This window comes from Elephas maximus, chromosome 21, assembly GCF_024166365.1.
Source record: "Elephas maximus indicus isolate mEleMax1 chromosome 21, mEleMax1 primary haplotype, whole genome shotgun sequence".
NCBI lineage: Eukaryota > Metazoa > Chordata > Mammalia > Proboscidea > Elephantidae > Elephas > Elephas maximus.
In genome coordinates this window covers 54,990,570-55,009,223 of record NC_064839.1, presented here as the reverse complement: position 1 = coordinate 55,009,223, position 18,654 = coordinate 54,990,570, and the positions used below count along the sequence as shown (strand labels likewise).

At 43.8% G+C, this 18,654-nt stretch overlaps 1 protein-coding gene across 1 annotated transcript in view; it reads right to left on the bottom strand.

Moving 5' to 3' along the window:
- TCF25 (transcription factor 25) overlaps nucleotides 1–17,540 on the bottom strand; it is a 32,095-nt gene extending 14,555 nt beyond the window's left edge. Inside the window, exons 1-5 of the mRNA XM_049863970.1 lie at nucleotides 17,245–17,540; nucleotides 5,609–5,773; nucleotides 4,063–4,137; nucleotides 3,217–3,335; nucleotides 2,193–2,258 (exon numbers count right to left, since the gene is read on the bottom strand). Of these exons, the coding sequence (XP_049719927.1) occupies nucleotides 2,193–2,258; nucleotides 3,217–3,335; nucleotides 4,063–4,137; nucleotides 5,609–5,773; nucleotides 17,245–17,436 (617 nt within the window). The 5' untranslated portion in view covers nucleotides 17,437–17,540. The remainder of the gene's footprint in view (nucleotides 1–2,192; nucleotides 2,259–3,216; nucleotides 3,336–4,062; nucleotides 4,138–5,608; nucleotides 5,774–17,244) is intronic.
- Between the last annotated feature and the right edge of the window lie 1,114 nt (nucleotides 17,541–18,654).

Genomic DNA, 18,654 nt, shown 5'->3' with positions numbered 1-18,654 from the left:
GCCAAGGAAGGGTTTGTGTGGTCGGCGATGCCACGCCTCTGGAGCTGAGTGATGGGCTCACGCATGTTTATTATTATTCTCTATACTTTCTGATAATCTGAACTATTTCATTAAAAAAGAACAAGAAGGAGTAAGAAGATGGGCTATGTTAGGCCCAGGATACAAAGGCACCATTTTCGTTTCTCAACAAGGAATCAGGAAGGCAGGAGAAAAACACACCATTGTACCTGAAAATCATGGTCAGAATATGCAGACCATTAAAAGGAGGAGTGATTTTAGCTTACTGTGTATAGGGGAACAAGCAGACGCTCAGAGCCGTCCGTGCCTTGGCCTGGCTGCATTATGCTGCACATACGAAACACACAGGGCACAGAGAACACAGATGCCGCCATGAGATGTGGCGGGAGCAGGGTGGGGACGTGGGGCAAAGGCGGGACAGGCATCTCAACCTGGGAAGAGTCAGGTACAGCAGTAGAAACACTGCCTGAGGCCCCTGAAGGGGAGGCGTTGGCTGCATCAGCTCAATTCCATCTGTACAGCAGAAAGTCAATGAGGAAAGTCCAAACATGAGAACCCAAGACAGAGTGGGTCACCCTTCTTTAGAGTTTGAGATAACCACAGAAGACGAGGCACAGAAACCTCACAAGCTGTGGCCTCAGCAGCAGAATAAGGAAGTGGGGAGGGAGGAAGCAGGGAATGGCGGCTTTTCAACGGAAGCCCTTTGGGAGGACTTAAATCTTTGAAGAAATAAATATAATAAGTGTAATAATGATATCAAAACAATTAGTAATTATAATTTGCACAGAAATAAGACCAGGCAAAAAATATAAAGAGATACGCAAAGAGAGACCCAACAGATGTTACAGAGAGGAACTAGTGTGGCACGAGTAGAGTATTTATTCATCCAAGACGGCAAGGGACAGAGAGGAATATGTTAAAATAAAAACATTTTTCATTAGTATTCCAAAAAGAAGACACGAAAGTTAGAAATCCTTGTGTCATGAATTCACACCCAAAATGTAAAGCAAAAATCGTTAGAAATACAAGGCAAGTATGAACAAATAACATGAAAAAATGGTCAATCTTACCAATAAAGAACCAAAAGTCACAACGGCGAGACAATTTCTGTCTATGTATTATGACCGGGTTTAGACCTATGGCATCACAACTGTGGACAGGATGAAGCGACGCCTGTCCTGTGAGTGGGATGAGTCGGCACTGTTTTGCAGGGCAGTGCAGGAGCACGTAGCAAATACAAGACTGGCACACCGGCTTGTAGGAGACTTCACCAGAAGGTGCTGCACAGACGCAGGGGCTCTGCAACACTGTTTGTAACAGTGGAAAAACCTGGAAACAACCTCACACCCATCAACTGGTCACAGGTAGAAACAGTGCTTCAAACTCTGACACACAAAGCCAGGGCTACAGGCTCTCAGGACTGGCTCCTGTCACATAAGACAACTGTGCCGTGTGCACAGACAGGCTCCTGGGAGATGCACAAACCATCCAGTGGTTATCTTTGGAGGGGGGCAGGGGGGCGAGTCAAGGAGGTTATTTCTGAATTGCTCTTTTTAAAAGGAGCACGTACTTGTATAATCAGAAAAAAAAAAGTACTTCAAAACTCAAAGCTTTTGCAAGATGCTTCTCAAGTCAGAGCTGGGACTCCCCTCTCAACAGTAAATCCAAGAAAGGGGCCCTCAGGCTCATCATCACCCTGCAGTTCACCCCACTTTCCCCTGAGACACGGCCTCTTCACCACAGTCAGCGTTCACCCCATGCCGTTCAATGGCTAGGAACTATGACACTAACAAAGATAAGACCTGTCTCAGAACCCAGACTTCATGTTAGTTTTGCTGCTGTTTTAGAAGAAAAAATGAATCCGGCTAAGATCTAAGGGCTAAAAGCTCAAATTTGAAAGATTTTTAGAATCTCTCTAAAAATATAACACGTCCACCAGAGAAGGTTGTGTGAGGGCTCAAGGAATAAGGCCACGCCCAACTGCCTCACCTGACTTTCAAGGCCCAATTCCAGGGCTTCGCCTTCTCACTATGGCTTCAAATGTTCTCCCCAGAGTGCCTCTACAGCCAAATACAGACATATAGTAACAGTTGGCTCCAGGCCACTCCTTTCCTTGTCTTTAACCACTAAAAAGGTAAGACAGTTTTGGAAACACAGCTCTGCACAGAGCTTACCTTTGCTCCCCAAGGATCGCCCGAGCACCAAAGTACCTCTTCAGTTCTGTGTCTGGATTCAAGTGTCTAGAGAATTGAACATTTTAGAAAGAAAAATGACATGAAGTTCTACAAAGATTCTGGGAATTTTAAAAAGTCACATAAAATCCAGCAGTGAGACAACCTCCAGGTCCACTTTCTTAAGCCCTATGCAGTTGGGGGCAGCACTGCAGGGCACAAACGGAGCCCACCACCACCACCGTGGGAGTCTGCACTCAGTGTCACCCTGCTTGTCTGCACCACTTGGGGACATGAGGGCAGACCACCACCCACATACGGCAAACATCTGTTTTCGAGGCTACGTCAGGCAGCATAAACGCCCGGAGACCAGATCACTATGTCTTAATTGACTCTGGGTGCCCTTACAAAAAAAAAATACTGCCAGCAAACTTCTGTAGTAGGGACACTAGTACACCAGTTGCCGTGGACCTGACTCCAACTCTTGGCAACCCATGTGTATCAGAGTAGAACTGTGCCCCATAGGGTTTTCAATGTTGATTTTTCGGAAGCAAATTGCCAGGACTTTCTTCTGAGCAGTATCTAGGTGGACCTGAACCTCTAACCTTTCAGTTAGCAGCTAAGTATTAACCATTTGTATCACCCAGGGACTCTGTAGTGGGAACGGGATTTCATTACGCTTCTACAAGACCAAGAGATGACTTTTAAGATATAAAGTAAAGCTGAAGCTCCTTGAATCATGGGTGATTTTCTTTCTTCTTGTTTTTATTTTCTACATGTTTAATAATATACCCATAATTACTTTTAAATATACAATAGCAAATCCCCCCCCCCCTTTTTAAAATAAATAACATTTTCCTGGTCACAGAGAAGCCATGGGGAGGCCACCAAGGAGTCTGGCTGTTGGGGAGGCCACAGAGGGGGCATCTGGCTGCGAGGAGGCCTCAGAGGAGGAGTCTAGCTGTGGAGAAGCCTCAGAGGGGGCATATGGCCTCAGGGAGGCCACAGAGGAGGGATCTGGCCTTACCTGTGCTCCACGTGGAGCACATGCTTCCTGGAGCTCAGGGGGGGCGGGCCAGGCCGGGCCAACCCACCTCTGTCTTCAATTCTCTCTAAGATGCGGTCAATATCTTCCAGCCCATTTTCCTAAAAACCCCAAAACAAACTATTAATCACTACACTGACTTTATTTTGAATGTTATAACAATAATAAAATCATTTATTTTCAAAAAGAGCAAATATTACATTTATTATCTAAAAAACAATATAATTCAGAAACTGTACCCCACATAATATTTAGAACAAAAATGAAATTTTTAAGAAGCAGAAGCTCAGAAAAGACAGAATCGCAGAGCCAGAGGATATCACAGATAGTTGAATCCCGTTTTCTAGGAGAACACAGTCCTCAGGTAAATGGAGCTGAGGTGTGAGACTGAGATGAAACATCAGTAAAACTACACTCTCTGTAGGACAAGCGGGGTCAGAGCTGGGACCGAGGGGAATGATGGGAATACACTTTCTGACGGCAGAAACCTCCTGACGTGGTTCTCACCCTCGCCATCACCATCTAGCTAGCCTAGAACAAGGTCAAGGCTGTGAGGAGAAGTGTAACTAGGAATATCTCGCCCATCAGGAGAATACAGTTTCCATGGGGGCTGGGAAATGAAAAATGAGAGTGGGGCTCTAGACCTCCAGGGAGCTAAGTGAATAAAACAAGTAAAACTTGATAAAGAGTTTTTCGTTTTCTTTTTCCCTGACCTCTGAATTAGCTAAACTCCCAATGGAAAGGAATGAAAATAGCAAGTAGCAATGAACAGCTCTCAACACACAGCAGAAAAGAATGGCGACAGACCAGCCAGGCTGACACACATACCAAAGTCTCTCCTGTCGTGCTCTTCTTGCTCTTCTGCTTCTTTTTCTTCTTTCGGAGTTTGCCGGTTGAATTAGACTAGTAAAATCAAACCAAACCAAACCAAACTCATTGCTGTTGAGTCGATTCCGACTCACAGACTAGTAAAATAAAAACACTTTTATCAACGGAAAGTGACAGTGAGATCTTACAAACTACCAACAGCAACGGCTGCAGAGGGAGTGAAGACTTGATGCTCCCCTGTCCCCTAATTGTCACCAAAGTCACCTGCTTCTCTCAGATCTTGCTTGGCTTACAAGAAGCACCTTACAACGTCTCTGCAACTCCAGCCTGGTCCCCACCTCTCCCAGTCTGTGGTCAGTGCGGCTTTTCTCCCACACCCCCTCTCAATGCTCAGGCTTCCACAATACATACATGGGGCCCTGAACCACGAGCCTTCTCTATGCTCCAGTCCCCCTGGGGATGGGGGTCCTGGTGTGCCCTGCAGTCCTCACAACACCAGTCCCTGACTCTGCAGGGCCCCAGCCTCTGTGGGCCCCCACACCCCAGCCTTTGCAGTTTCCTAACCCCTGCCAGATCCCCTGTACCTGCCAGTATCCCTCTTCCTGTGGGTCCCTTCTGCAAGACCCCCTCCCTCTACCTCTGAGAGCCCCCCTCCCCTGTGGGTGCCCTGCCTCCTATGGGTCACCCTCTCTCCCTGTGGGCCCCCCTCCCCTGCGGCTCTCCTCTTGCCCTGTGGGCCCCCCGCCTCCAGAGCTCTTCAGCTGGCCCACTCCAGCGCAACGCGAAGACTCTTCCTCAAGAGCCCCCGTGAGCCTGAGCCTCAGTCAGGCACTTCTCTGCACACCCCAAGTTGGACTCCCTGACACTGTACTGGCCAGAGCTGTGGACAGAAGTATGGGATCCATGTCCACCATGCCCACTTGGTCAGAGGATTCTGGAGGGCTGAGGCCGGCCCAGCACTAGCAGACCCCCAGTTGGCAGATGTTCCTTTTAGGGCCCCATGGGAAGACTCCTCCTTCACAGTCTTCTGTGATGTGACTGCAAAGCTGTTTGCAGCTCCAAATGCCCAGCCTCCTACCCCCAGGGTAGGACAAAACATTTCATGGGGTCTTCGTACCTCTCCCCTTAAGCTGGCAGTCATGTTAGAGTCGAGTGCTGGATCCCACACTCATCTAAGAGACACTCCTCAAACCTCAGGTCTCACACCAGTGCCAGAGCCACAGTCCCCCAACCGAGGCCCAGACTCATGGCAAAAAGACAATATGCCACGCAGTTGCTCATGTGCATGTAATGATGCACGTGTGTACCGGTTCACACATGTGCTGGTACATGCTGCTGAGGGAGGCTGGCTCTCAAGTGTAGAGCAGGGACATGTGTCTAGGGACCCTGCACATGGTACCCACTCATCAGGGTTCTCAAAGAAATTTTTGAGTAACTGGGCAATGACACAAACTCAGGCAATTACCCCTCCAGGATAGTAAGCACACGGATGCAGCGGGTGGCTGGGTGAACTTGGGGCCCCTAAGTCAATCACACGGCCCCATACCTGCTCAGAGGCTGCTGCCCTGTCAACCCCTTCTCCATCCGTCTTGGTCTCTGTGTTTCCATGTTTAGCTCTCCCTTTGTTCCCTGAAACCACGGTGTCTGAGGGCACGCAGTCTGACTTGTCCCCATTCACCATGGGCTCCTCCTCGAGTTCTTCAGTGTTTATCTGTGAGAGATGTGAGGGAGACAGTGGCATTGCCTGCATGCTACACTCACGCTTAAACAGTGGTGCTCAGATGCAGGTGACGGAACACAAGCAGACAGGCAGGCACACTTAAGGCTGATTTGAGGTGGCGGATGGGAAGAACAGAAAGAACACTCGATGTCTGTGTCCACACAGCAGTGATACCCACAGGCAAACCTGAGTCTAACACAACTCTGTCATGCTCTTTTGAACAAGTCCTGGCTCAGGGTTCCTTCTGCAAATGAGCCTAAAGTGCCGGGACACCGGGCTGCCATCTGAGCTGTCTTCCCTGAGCATTACAATTCATTCCCCTTCTTTGAGCATCACGTAGCCCTAGGTGAGGATTTTAAAAACAACAAATGTTCAGTCAATGCATTCGTATTCTTTCCTCCTCCTGCCCGCTCAAGCCTCTGCTTATCAGTGGGAGCAGACAGGACAAGAACCTGGGAGAAAACACACTTAAGCCCCAAATGATCTCAGGGGCAAGGATTGTCTCGCTGACTTTTTTTTCCTGATAATAAAGGTAATATATAAAAACAACCACAATTCACACAGTGAGGCCTCCTACAGGGTGAGAAGAATGAGCCCAGCAGCACGCACACGATGGATGAAACTTAGGAGCACAATGTTGAATGAAAAAAGTCCCTAGAAAAAAATTTTTTTCCTTTGTGAGCCCCTTTTGGAAACTTAAGGTATTTTGAGAAATGCAGATTCCTAAGAAGCTCTAAGGTACACTAAACTGCAACTGAGGGAAGTTCTGACTCCGCACACGGGGAGCTCGCCGCCGGTACTTGATGACACGCCCAGCGCTGTTTCTTTAATGACAAGAGGAGCGTGGCTGACGTTGCCTTCCATACGGGCCTAAACCTACATCAAATGCCTGTCAGTCATCCTTAAATAAATCTTTGCTAACCAAAAGCTGTTGCTTCCTTCAGTTTCAAGATCTCAGACGAGAGGCATTCTAAGAGGCTGGACAGATTAAGTTCTTGTCCACCACACATATGTTCACTGGCACCCCACAGACAAGGCTCAGAACACTTAACTGAATACTAAGCAGAAATTTTATAAAATTTGGGGGAAAGATCTGACTTTTTGGTAAAAACTGGGGTATAGTTTACATACTGTAAAATCAACGTACAGTTCAATGGGTTCTAGCAATTGCATACAAGAGTGTAACCCACAAGATATAAAACATTTCCATCACCCTAGAAATATACGCCTTGTGCCATTCCCAACTAACACCCACCTCTGCCCTGGCAAACACTATAGAGATTTTCCTCACCTGATTAGTTTTGCCTGTTCTAGAGCTTCACACCAACAGGCTCATACTGCATGTTCTTTTTGTGTCTGGCTCCATTCTCACAGTGTAATGGTTTAGAGGTTTATCTCATGGTTGCCTTATCAGTATGTTGTTATTCCCTGCCGCTGAAGCAATTCTGACTCACAGAGACCCCATGTGTGCAGAGCAGAACTGCTCCATAGGGTTTTCAAGGCTGTGACCTTTCAGAGGCAGATGGCCAGGCTTGTCTTCCAAGGTGCCTGAGTGGGTTCAGACCACCAACCTTTCAGCTAGTATTCGAGCACTTAATCAATTGCTCACCGAGGGACGTATCACTAGTTAGTTCCTTGCTATTGGTTAGTAGTATTTTCTGGTATGGTTATACCATATTTATTCATTGTCCTGTTGAAGACATTTGTTTCCAGTTTTTGGCTGTTATGAATAAAGCTGCTGTGCATTTTTATGTACAAGTCTTTTTGGATAAAAATCTAGAAGTGGAATTACTGGATCATGGGGTAGGTGGAAACCCTGGTGGCACAGTGGTTAAGTGCTACAGCTGCTAGCCAAAAGGTCAGCAGTTTGGATCCACAGGGCGCTCCTTGGGAACTCTATGGGGCAGTTCTACTCTGTCTTATAGGGTCGCTAAGAGTCAGAATCGACTCGATGGCAGCAGGTTTGGTGTTTTTTTTTGGGGGGGGGATATGTTGAACTTTATGGTAAATTGCCAGACCAATTTTCCAAGTGGTTGTACCATTGCACGCTTCACCCAGCAACATACGAGAGTTCTGCTTGTTCTACATTCTCACCAGCATTTAGCATTGTCAGTATTTTTAATTTTGGCCAGATTCTAGCGGGTGTGCAGTAATACTGCATTACAATTTATATATATCCTCTGACTAACAATATTGAGTACATTTTCATGTGCTTACTAGCCATTCATAGTCATACTGACCATTCTTTTGTAAAGTGCCTGTTTAAGTCTTACACTCATTTTTAAACTGGGCTGATTCCTTCTTGAGTTGTAAGATGTGTTCATATATCCTGGATACGAGTCCTCTGTCACTTAAGTTTTGTGATTACTTTCTCCCAGTCTATGGCTTACCTATTCATTTTCCTAATGACATCTTTTGATGAGCAGAAAAATGTTTAAGTTTAGAAGAAGTTCATTTTATCAATCTGTTCTTATGGTTAGTGCTCTCTGGATCCAACCAAAGGAATCTTTTCCTGCCATAAAGTCACAGAAACACACTGTTTTCTTCTAGAAGCATTACAATTTTAGTGTGTAAACCTGTGATTTATCTTGAATAAATCTGTATGGGGGGCTGGGTTGAAGTTAATTTTATTTTTCCATAATATAAAGTCATTTCAGCATCGTCTGTTACAGAGATTTTAGTTTCCCAACAAATTGCTTTTGATAAATCCATCAATTGTATTAAGTCTATTTCTGAATTCTCTATGCTGTTGTGGTGGCCTACTTGTCTATATTTACGCCAATGCCACACTATCATGATTACCGGATCTTGATACTACATCTTGAAATGAGGTGAAGTAGCTCTCCAACTTTGTTATTCTTTTTCAAGGCAGTTATAGCTATTCTGGCACCGCTGGTGTAGTGACATCATGTGAGATTCCCATTCTTGCGACCTGGGTTCGTTTCCCAGGCTGCGCACTCCTCTTTTGTGGAAACCCTGATGGTGTAGTAAAGTGCTACGGCTGCTAACTGAAAGGTCAGCAGTTCGAATCCACCAGGCGCTCCTTGGAAACCCTATGGGGCAGTTCTACTCTGTCCTATAGGGTTGTTCTGAGTTGGAATTGACTCAACGGCAATGGGTATGGCTACTCTGAGCCTTGGTGGCACAGTGGGTTAAGTGTTCAGCTGCTAACTGAAACCCACCAGCCATCCCAAAGAAGAAAGGTGTGGTAGTCTGCTTATGTAATGATTTACAACCTCAGAAACACTATGGAGCAGTTCTACTCTGTCCTAGAGGGTTGATACGATTTAGAATCAACTGAAAGACTAAGGTTTTGGGTTTTTTTGTTTCTTTAGTACAGTTATTCTCCATATAAATTTTATAATCAGCTTGTTCATAAAGCCTGCTGGAAATGAGATTAATATTGCACTTAATCCAAAGATCAATTTGGGGATAGACAGCATCCTAGGAATACTGAGTGTCCTAACCCATGAATGGGAATCCCTGCATGGTATAACTGCTTAACACACTCACTGCTAACTGAAAGGCTGGTGATTTAAGACCACCCAGAGGCTCCTTGGAAAAAATGCCTCATTATCTACTTCCCCCAAAAAAAACCGGTTCCTGAAAACCCTGAGAAGTACAGCTCTACTCTCATACATATGGGGTCATCACCATGAGTCAGAATTGACTTGATGACATTTTTTTTTTTAATCCATGAACATTGTATACATATCTCTCCATTTATCTTGGTCTTCTTTAACTTCTCTCAGCAATGTTTTGTACTTTTCAGCATAGAGATCTTACATGTCTCTCATTAAACTTATCCCTAGGTATTTTGTTTTTGATGCTATGTAATCAGAATTTTTAAAGTTCACTTCCAGCTTGTCCATTGCTAATATATATACAAATTTTTACACACTGACTTCGTATTCTGCAACCTTGCTAAATTCACCAATTAGTTCTAGTTCTTTTTTTGTATATTCCTGAAGATTTTCTATGCATGTGATCTTATACTCTGTGAATAAGGACAGTCTTATTTCTTCCTTCTCAAACTGGGTGTCTTTTATTTCTTTTCTTGTCACACTGACTAAAATCCCTTTTTCTTTTAAAGAAATTTAAAAATTAGAAAACATATTGTATATTTATCCTTTCGGTTACCATTCCTGGCACTCTTCATTTCTTCATATAGATCCATGTTTCCATACAGCATAATTTTCCTTCAGACTGAAGTATTTCCTTTAACATTTCTTTCAGTGCAGATCTTCTGGAAATGAATTTTCTCATGCTTCAAAACATCTTTGTACGAAAATATCTTTATTTCACATTTATTTTTGAAAAATATTTTCACTGGATATAGAATGCTGGGTTAACAGGTTTTTTTTTTTTTTTTTTCCTTTCAGCACTTTAAAGATGTCATTCCACTGTCTTCTGGCTCGTGTTGTATCTGATAAAGTCAATGATTATTCTTACCACTGCGTCTCTGTAGGTAATGTGTCTCTTTTCTCCAGCTGTTTGTATGATTTTCTCTGTACCACTGGTTTTCAGCAATGCGATTATGACTTACCTTGCTGTGGTTTTGTTTGTTGTCCCACTTAGGTTTTTGAACTTCTTGGATCTGTGGGACTTTATTTTACATTAAATGTGGAAGTTTTCTGTCATTGTTTCACCAAGTATTTTTCTATTCCAATTTCTCTCCTCTTGCTTTGCTACTCCAATTACAGATATGTTAGACTGACTGGCACTGTCCTCCAAGGGTACTGAGACAATTAACTTTTCTCCATTTTTTTCCCCCTCTCTGGATAGTTTAGTTTCTTTGCCCTAACTTCAAAATCACTTATCTTTTCTTATCTAGTGTCTAATACGTTATTAAGACCATCACGTGAATTACCCATTTCAGATACTGTATTTTTCAGTTCTAGAATCACCTTGTTTTATAGTTTCCATTTCCCTACTGCAAGTCCCTGTTTGTTCCCTCATTATATTCATAATTTTCTTTAAACCCTTGAATATATTTATAATGCTATCTTAATTTTTTTGTCTAATTTCACCACCTCTGTTATTTCTGGGCCTGTTTCTACTGATTTACTTTCTCCTGGTTATGTGTCACATTTTCCTGCTTTTTTGCATATCTGGTAATTTTTTACTGTGTGCTAGACATCATGAAATGGCATGCTGTTGAAAGATTGGATTTTGTTGTCTTCCTTAATGGAATGTTGAATTTTGCCTGGGGATGTAGTTAATTTACTTGTATATCAGCATGCTCCCCAAAAATCTTACTTTTAAGCTTTGTTAAGGCAGGCCTAAAGTATTTATTAAAGGGTTATTTGGAAATCCTGGTGGTGTAGTGGTTAAGAGCTATGGCTGTTGACCAAAAGGTTGGCAGTTTGAATCCACCAGGCACTCCTTGGAAACCCTATGGGGCAGTTCTACTCTGTCTTATAGGGTTGTTATGAGCTGGAATCAACTCAACAACATTGGGTTTGGGTTTTTGCTTTTAGCCCTACTTCTAAAGAATAACCTTTCTGGACCCTCTACTGAACACTCAGGTTTTTCAGTGAGGTTTCTCAACCCTTGCTGGTCAGAATGAAAAGTCTTCCCCACCCTCTGGCTGGAAGCAGAAATCTCTTATTTTATTTTTACTCATCTATTACTCAGTTTATTTAAAGATTATTTTTGGCTCTATAAAAGTATGCCTTTCAGTTCAGGAACCCCATGGTCACCATTAAGAATGCTGTATAAAGAAAACAGTTATTTACCCACTGGAAGACAAGAGCCATTAGAACTTTGCATTACTGGAAGAAGTGCTTCTACAGATGGCAGTCAATAATGACAAAGCCCCATTTATTTATCTGCAGGCAGAAACTGGCAGACATCTGGGAATACTATAGGCTTTTTTTCACTGTTTAAATAATTTCACAATTTGAATACAGATCCACAGTTCTTTCCTTGCTTACAGACAGCATTAATGATGCCAACCTTGCAAAAATAATTCCACAGACTTGAGGACAAAAGAAACAATAAGTGATTTCAACCTGAAAAATCTTAGAAAATTATGGTAATCTTTTACCAAACTTGCCCTTGACCAGCAAAAAGCTATAAAAATTCTAATCCCATCTATTATCAAATGATTTTGTGAATGAGGGGGTTTTGCTCGTGCTGCCATCAAAACAATGGGTCAAAATCAACCGGCTATCATATAAAGGTGACACATATGTTGACAAATAAAAAAATCATTACATAATTTCAAGTCCTTATTCCAACCAAACAATAGTAGCCTGATCACTGAAATGTTCTGAAAGAATATTAAGGTCTGTTTTTAACTGCACAATTTAGATTTCAATTATTTTCAGGGAACAGGCATTATATTTTGCACAAAAACAGAGACACAACGCACATAATTCTTTGTAAAAGATTAATCTTCCTCACTTTCAGGGAAATTTTTTCAATGCAATAAAATAAATTCTGATAATTTTTAAGTATGTTTATGTGGCTTTATTTAATCAGATTGTCAAAGTGGTCCTTGACTCCTAAAATATTAAGAAGTTCTATTCTATGGCATCATTTTTAATGGCAGCACAGAATGTTATGGGGCACAAATGTACCATAATTTAACCAATCTTTTATTGTTGGGCATGTAGGTCAGTTTCAAAGTTTCATTATAAACAATACTATAATTAATCTTTATAGCTTATTAAGAGTTCACTGTTTTGCATCTGAACGCTAACAAACATGTCCAGTGTATTGTTGCAGAATTTAAGACATAAGGGCAAAATACATATACATATACACTGCCTGAATTAAAACTGATGTGTGTTATTAAATATCTTGAACTCCATCATGATATGCAACTACTCATCCACCTGAGTTGTTAAGCTCTCAACACTAACAACACATGCCAGAGAGGTTTCTGATCAACCTTGGGACTCTTGGTCCATCCTCAACTAACAAACCACATTTTTTTTCTAAACACACACTAACACAAATATAACATATCATACAGATTAAGGATTTAAATTTTAAAAATTAAAGCATTAAAAGAAAACAGAGGAAAAAATTTTATGTAAGGTAGAAAAGGTCTTTCTAAATGTAGTGCTGAAAATAAGCACCATGAAGAGAAAGATGGACATGTCTGACACGGTGAAAATCAGCTAAGGAATCTTTTGCCATACGTTGATATGTATTACCATATAAGAAGCCTTTACAAATCAATATGAAAAAGATAAGAATCCTCTAAAATAAAAGTAAAGGACATGAAAAGGCAATTCACAAAGAGGAAAAAGGTCAATAAATACATGGACAGGTGACCCATTTCACTAACAAAGAAATGCAAAATGAAATAGAGATATACATTGGCAAATATTAAAAAAGACTGATAATGTCAAATTCTGCAGTGTATGACACTTTCATACACTGCTGTGTAACCTCTCTGCAAGAACAGTAAGCATCCAAAGTTAAACGTGTACACTCCCTAACCCAGCAATTCCACTTCTAGAAGTCAACCCTAAGGAAATAAAACAAGTATATAAGGATATAAAAAACAAAATGCTAACTACAGAACATTCGAGAATAGCAAAAAAGTTAAATAAGTTATGCTCATCCACAATGAAACAATATGAAATAGTTAAAAGGATTAAGTTGATAAGCATTAATTGATATGGTAAAAATATATTTTTAACACTTTAAAATATTATTCACTGAAAAGGCCACATCAGAGACTACATCAGCCTGAGACCAGAACTAGATGGTGCCCGGCTACAATCAATGGCTTCCCTGACAGGGAACACAACAGCGAACCCTTGAGGGAACAGGAGAGCAGTGGGATGCAGACCTCAAATTCTCCTAAAAAGACCAGACTTAATGGTCTGATTGAGACTAGAAGGACCCCAGAGGTCATGGTCCCCAGACTTTCTGTTAGCCCAAGACAGGAACCATTCCCAAAGCCAACTCTTCAGACAGGGATTGGATTGGACTATAGGATAGAAAGTGACAGTGGTGAGGAGTGAGCTTCTTGGATCAAGTAGACACATGAGACTATGTGGGCACCTCCTGTCTGGAGCGGAGATGAGAAGGCAGAGGGGGTCAGAAGCTGGCTGAATGGACACGAAAATAGAGGGTGGAGAGAAGGAGTGTGCTGTCTCTTTAGGGGGACGGCAACTAGGAATATACAGCAAGCTGTATATAAATTTTTGTATAAGAGACTGACTTAAAACACAACAAAAATTTTTAAAAATATATTATTCATCTAAGCTTAAGATAGTATTCATGTGCTTTAAAACGCATAAAAGTCTGCTTAGAGGTAAAAATAGCCAATTATTAGAAATGGTTATCTAGTGGGAGAACGTTGAAATGGGGCTGACTTTTTCTTGCCTCACTTCCACATGGTTAGAACATTTACAATAAAATACATACTACTTTATTCAGTGCTTTTACAGCTTTATTGGATATATTTGACACAAAGTATATAATCTGATATGTTTTCAAACTGACAATTTGATAAGTTTTGGCACCCCTGAAACCATCACTAAATCAATGAACATCCATCATCTCCCTCATGCCCTGGAAATACTAATAATAAAAATACCATTTCCACTTATGTGAAGAAAAAAATCATGCCTATATAGGTTTGTGTGAGTTTAATGACAGACTTCTTAATGTTAAGTATTCTTCCAATGTACTAAAAACAGTGTGGTGTGTGGCAATTAAACTGTTACCTGAGTTAATATTTTAATACCCACCCACTGCCATCGAGTCGATTCCGACTCATAGCAACCCTATAGAACAGAGTAGAACTGCCCCATAGAGTTTCCAAGGAGCGCCTGGTGGATTTGAACTGCCGACCTCTTGGTTAGCAGCTGTAGCACTTAACCACTACGCCACCAGGGTTTCCGAATATTTTAATAAGCTGCTGTTTACTCAGAATACTTACTGGGAAAAAATATTCACAATATATATACGTGACAAAAGACACATATCTAAAATATATACAGAACTTTTATGAAACAATAACAAGAAGACAAACAATCCCATTTTTAAAATTGGCCTAAAAATCTGAACACTTCACAAAAGAAGATATACCAATGGCCAATAAGTACACGAAAAGATGTTCAATATCACTGTTCTTCAGGAAGTGCAAATTAAAACCAAATTATTATACCAGTGCACATCCACTGGATGGGTAAAAGTAAAGAGACTGGCAACACCAAGTGCTGCCGCGGACCTGGGGCAACTCAAACTCTCACGCTGCTTGTAGGGCCGTAAAATGCTACAACCACTTTGGAGAAACGTTTTGCAATCTTTTACTCAGTTAAAATAGATCCACCTTATGATCCAGGTATTCTGTGCCTAGGTGTTCAACCAAGAGAAATGAAAATACATGCCCACAAAAGAGACTTGTACACAAATGCTCACAGCAGCTTTATTTAAATAGACCAAAACTGGAAACGACCCAAATGTCCATCAAAAAGTGAACAAATAGTGGCATATTCATACAATATACCATAATACTAACTACTCAACAATGTTAAACACAACTTATAACAAGCCCTTACAGATCAATATGAAAAAAAATAAAAATTCTCCTAAAAAAGGTAAATGATACGAAAAAGTAATTCACAAAGAGAAAAAAAAAAACCATGCATACCCACCACATGAACAAATCTCAAGAACATTATGTTGACCAGAAAAGCCAGACAAAATGAGTACATCCTGTATGATTCAATTTACTCTAGAAAAAAAAAAAAAAAAATACTAGGAAAGGAAGAAGTAATATACACTGACAGAGAGTGGGTGAGTGGCTGCCTGGGGACAGGGTGGGAGGGAATGACTGCAAAGGGGCACGGGGAGCTGGATGGGAATGTTCTCTATCTTGGTGGTGGCAGTTACATAGGTATACACGTTTGTCAATTTCCTGAGGAAGAGAGGCCTGGCAATCTGCCTCCATAAAGATTATAACCAAGAAAACCTTCTGGACCAGCTCTACTCTGTAACACATGAGATAACCATGATTTAGAATCAACTCGACTGCAATGGTTTTTTTTTTTGTTGTTGTTTACCATCTGATAAAAGGTCCGTGAAAATGGCCAACTTTCAGCACAAACTGATTTTGGCCTTTTAACAACTGGGGTGAGAATGAAGACTTGAGCACTCTGAGAGAAGTCAGAAAAATTAGCAGCAAATTTAAGGATAAATGATGCGACGCCTGGATTTGCTTTGAAATAATCCATGGGGAGAAGTGGGTAAAAGAATGGACGAAACGCGACTGGCCATGTGTTGCTAACTGTGGATGCTGGGTGATGGATACATGTGGGTTCCTTATACCAGTCTCCGTTTCTGTGTATGCCTGAAATTTTTCATAATAAAAAGATTTAAAGAAATGACAAGAAAAAGGGATACTTCCAGTCTGAAAATCAGAAGAGGTGGGTGGAGAGCAACGAATCTGGACACAACAGAGTGAGACCTTACCTTCAATAGAAAGGCCATGAATCTCAAAACCCAATGTCCCAAAACCACAGTCCACACTCCCCACTGTGTACACCGGGCCCTTAACTTTCCAGACTGCATAAAGCTGGGGCCACTGCCGAGACCAGGAGAGAGCTGAGAGGAGGCTGGTGTCTCCATGATCCTCACGCCCTCAGCTGCCCCTTCAATCACCTGAACACCACCATCAAGCCCCTGAGAGCGTGGGTGAGAACCAGGCATGCGCCCTGCTGCTTGGGGCTCACAGACAGGCAGCAATCAGCACACCGAGGCTGGCACCAAGGAGACAGTCATTCATATTCACTGAGTTCTTTCTCTGCACCAGGATTTGTTGTGGGGGCTCAGCACTGAGCAAGACTCGGACACCCTGGGCGAGGGAGGAGCGTTGTGAGGATTAAAGGAGGATGTCTGTGCAGACCCAGCAAGCACTGGTGCACAGGCTACAATCATGCCCACTGCCCAAACCAAAGGACCCGAGGAAGCCCGGCCACCGCCAACCCCTTTACGTCATGACCCCGCCCACCCACTGCAGCAGGAGTGCAACTTCACGGAGCCCCCTAACGTCATAACCCCACCCACTCCACTGCAGTACAAACTCACCTTCACGCCCCGCCCACCGTCGCACTGCGGCCCATACTCAACGTCGCTCTGCCCCTGCCTCGCCCCGCCCCCTGACGTCATGACCCCATCCACTACACTGCTATCCAAACACATCTTTGCCTTACCCACCGCCGCACTGCACTGCGGCCCAAACCCAACTTCACCTCCCCCTTGACGCCATTACCCACCCCATCTTCCACTACAGCCCCGACCCAACGCGTCCCTCTGTATGACGTCACGGCCCCGCCCACCCCCGGCCGAACGCATACCCAACTTTACCAATGCCCAGCTCCGCCCCACGACGTAAAGACCGAGCTCGCACAGGCCCTGCCCTATGGAGGTCCGCCGCGCCCACGCCCCCACCCCCACCCACCGGGCCTGCAGCAGGCCGCTTGACTCCTCACCAGCTCGAATCGGTTGTTGACACGGACGCTCTCCTTCCCTGGGCCCCGGTGGCGGCGGCCAGCCGGCCCCCGTTTTGGCCCCTCTTCTTCTGCGTCATCATCTTCCCGGAGGACAAACTGCAGGGCGCCGGGCCCAAGAGGCTCCTGGCCGCGCTGTTTTCCCCTCAGCCTCCGGAGGGCCCGGCGCGACATGAGGCCCAACGGCTGCTGACGTCTGGAGAGAAGGGAGAGCAGCAGAGAGAGCTGCAGCGCGCCTGCGCACTTGCGGCCCGCTGGCGCAAGGCTGTCGTGTCGCGTCTGCGCGCTGCAGCTCCCAGAGCTGCTTACGTCACTGGCGGCGTCAGAGGTGCCGGCGCTGGACGAGCTCTCGCGAGAGTCGGGCGCCCCTCTCGGGGCCGTGACCTCAGGTCTGCGTGATGGTTTGTCTGGTGTTCCGTAGGGGCCCGCGACGGATGATGGCTGTGATGGGGGCGAGGGACCCTTGACGTAAACCTTGGTTTTCAGAGGTCATGGGGCCGGGGTAAGGGAGACGGTCGCACAGGTGGGCGGTTCGTTGGTGACACGTGCGGGAGGAGTGGAGTGTCCTCAGTCCCCCACCCCCGCACTCCTTGTTCCAACTCTTACTCCATGCTGCAAAACGGGACAGCTCGCTCTTTGCTAGGAAAAAAAAAAACCAAGCCCATTGCAGGCCAGTAGATTCTGACTCATGGTGACCTGCATGTGACAGAGTAGAGCTGCTCCATAGAATTTTCTTGGCTATAATCTTTACAGCGGATAATCAGGCTTTCTTCTGCATTGCTGCTGGGTGGGTTCAAACCGCCTACCTTTAGGTTAGTAACCAAACCAGAAACCCAGTGCAGTCGAGCCAATTCCGACTCATAGCGACCTTAGAGGACAGAGTAGAACTGCCCCGTAGAGTTTTCAAGGAGCACCTGGCAGATTCGAACTGCCGATCATTTGGTTAGCAGTCGTAGCACTTAACCGCTAAGCTACCAGCGTTTCCTTTAGGTTAGTAGCCAAGTGTAAAATGTTGGCACCACCGGAACCCTTTTACTAGGAGGAAGAAAAACAACCACGTTGCCATCAAGTTGATTCAGATTCATAGCGACCCTATAGGACGGGGTAGAACTGCCCCATAGATTCGAACTTCTGACCTTTTGGTTAACAGACGTAGCTCTTAACCACTATGCCACCAGGATTTCCTATTAGAAATAACCACACTTAAACCTAGGAACTCTTCAAGATCAGATTTCTGGACCTCATTCAAGATCAGAGGACTTCCAATCTTAGGGGCAGGTCCTGGGAGTTTGCTTTTTGTTATCTTTGGGGTGTGTGTGTGTGTGAGAGATGTTAATGAGGCAGGATTGGTGCAGGGGTGTATCTTGAGTCAATTTCTTTTGAAATATAAAA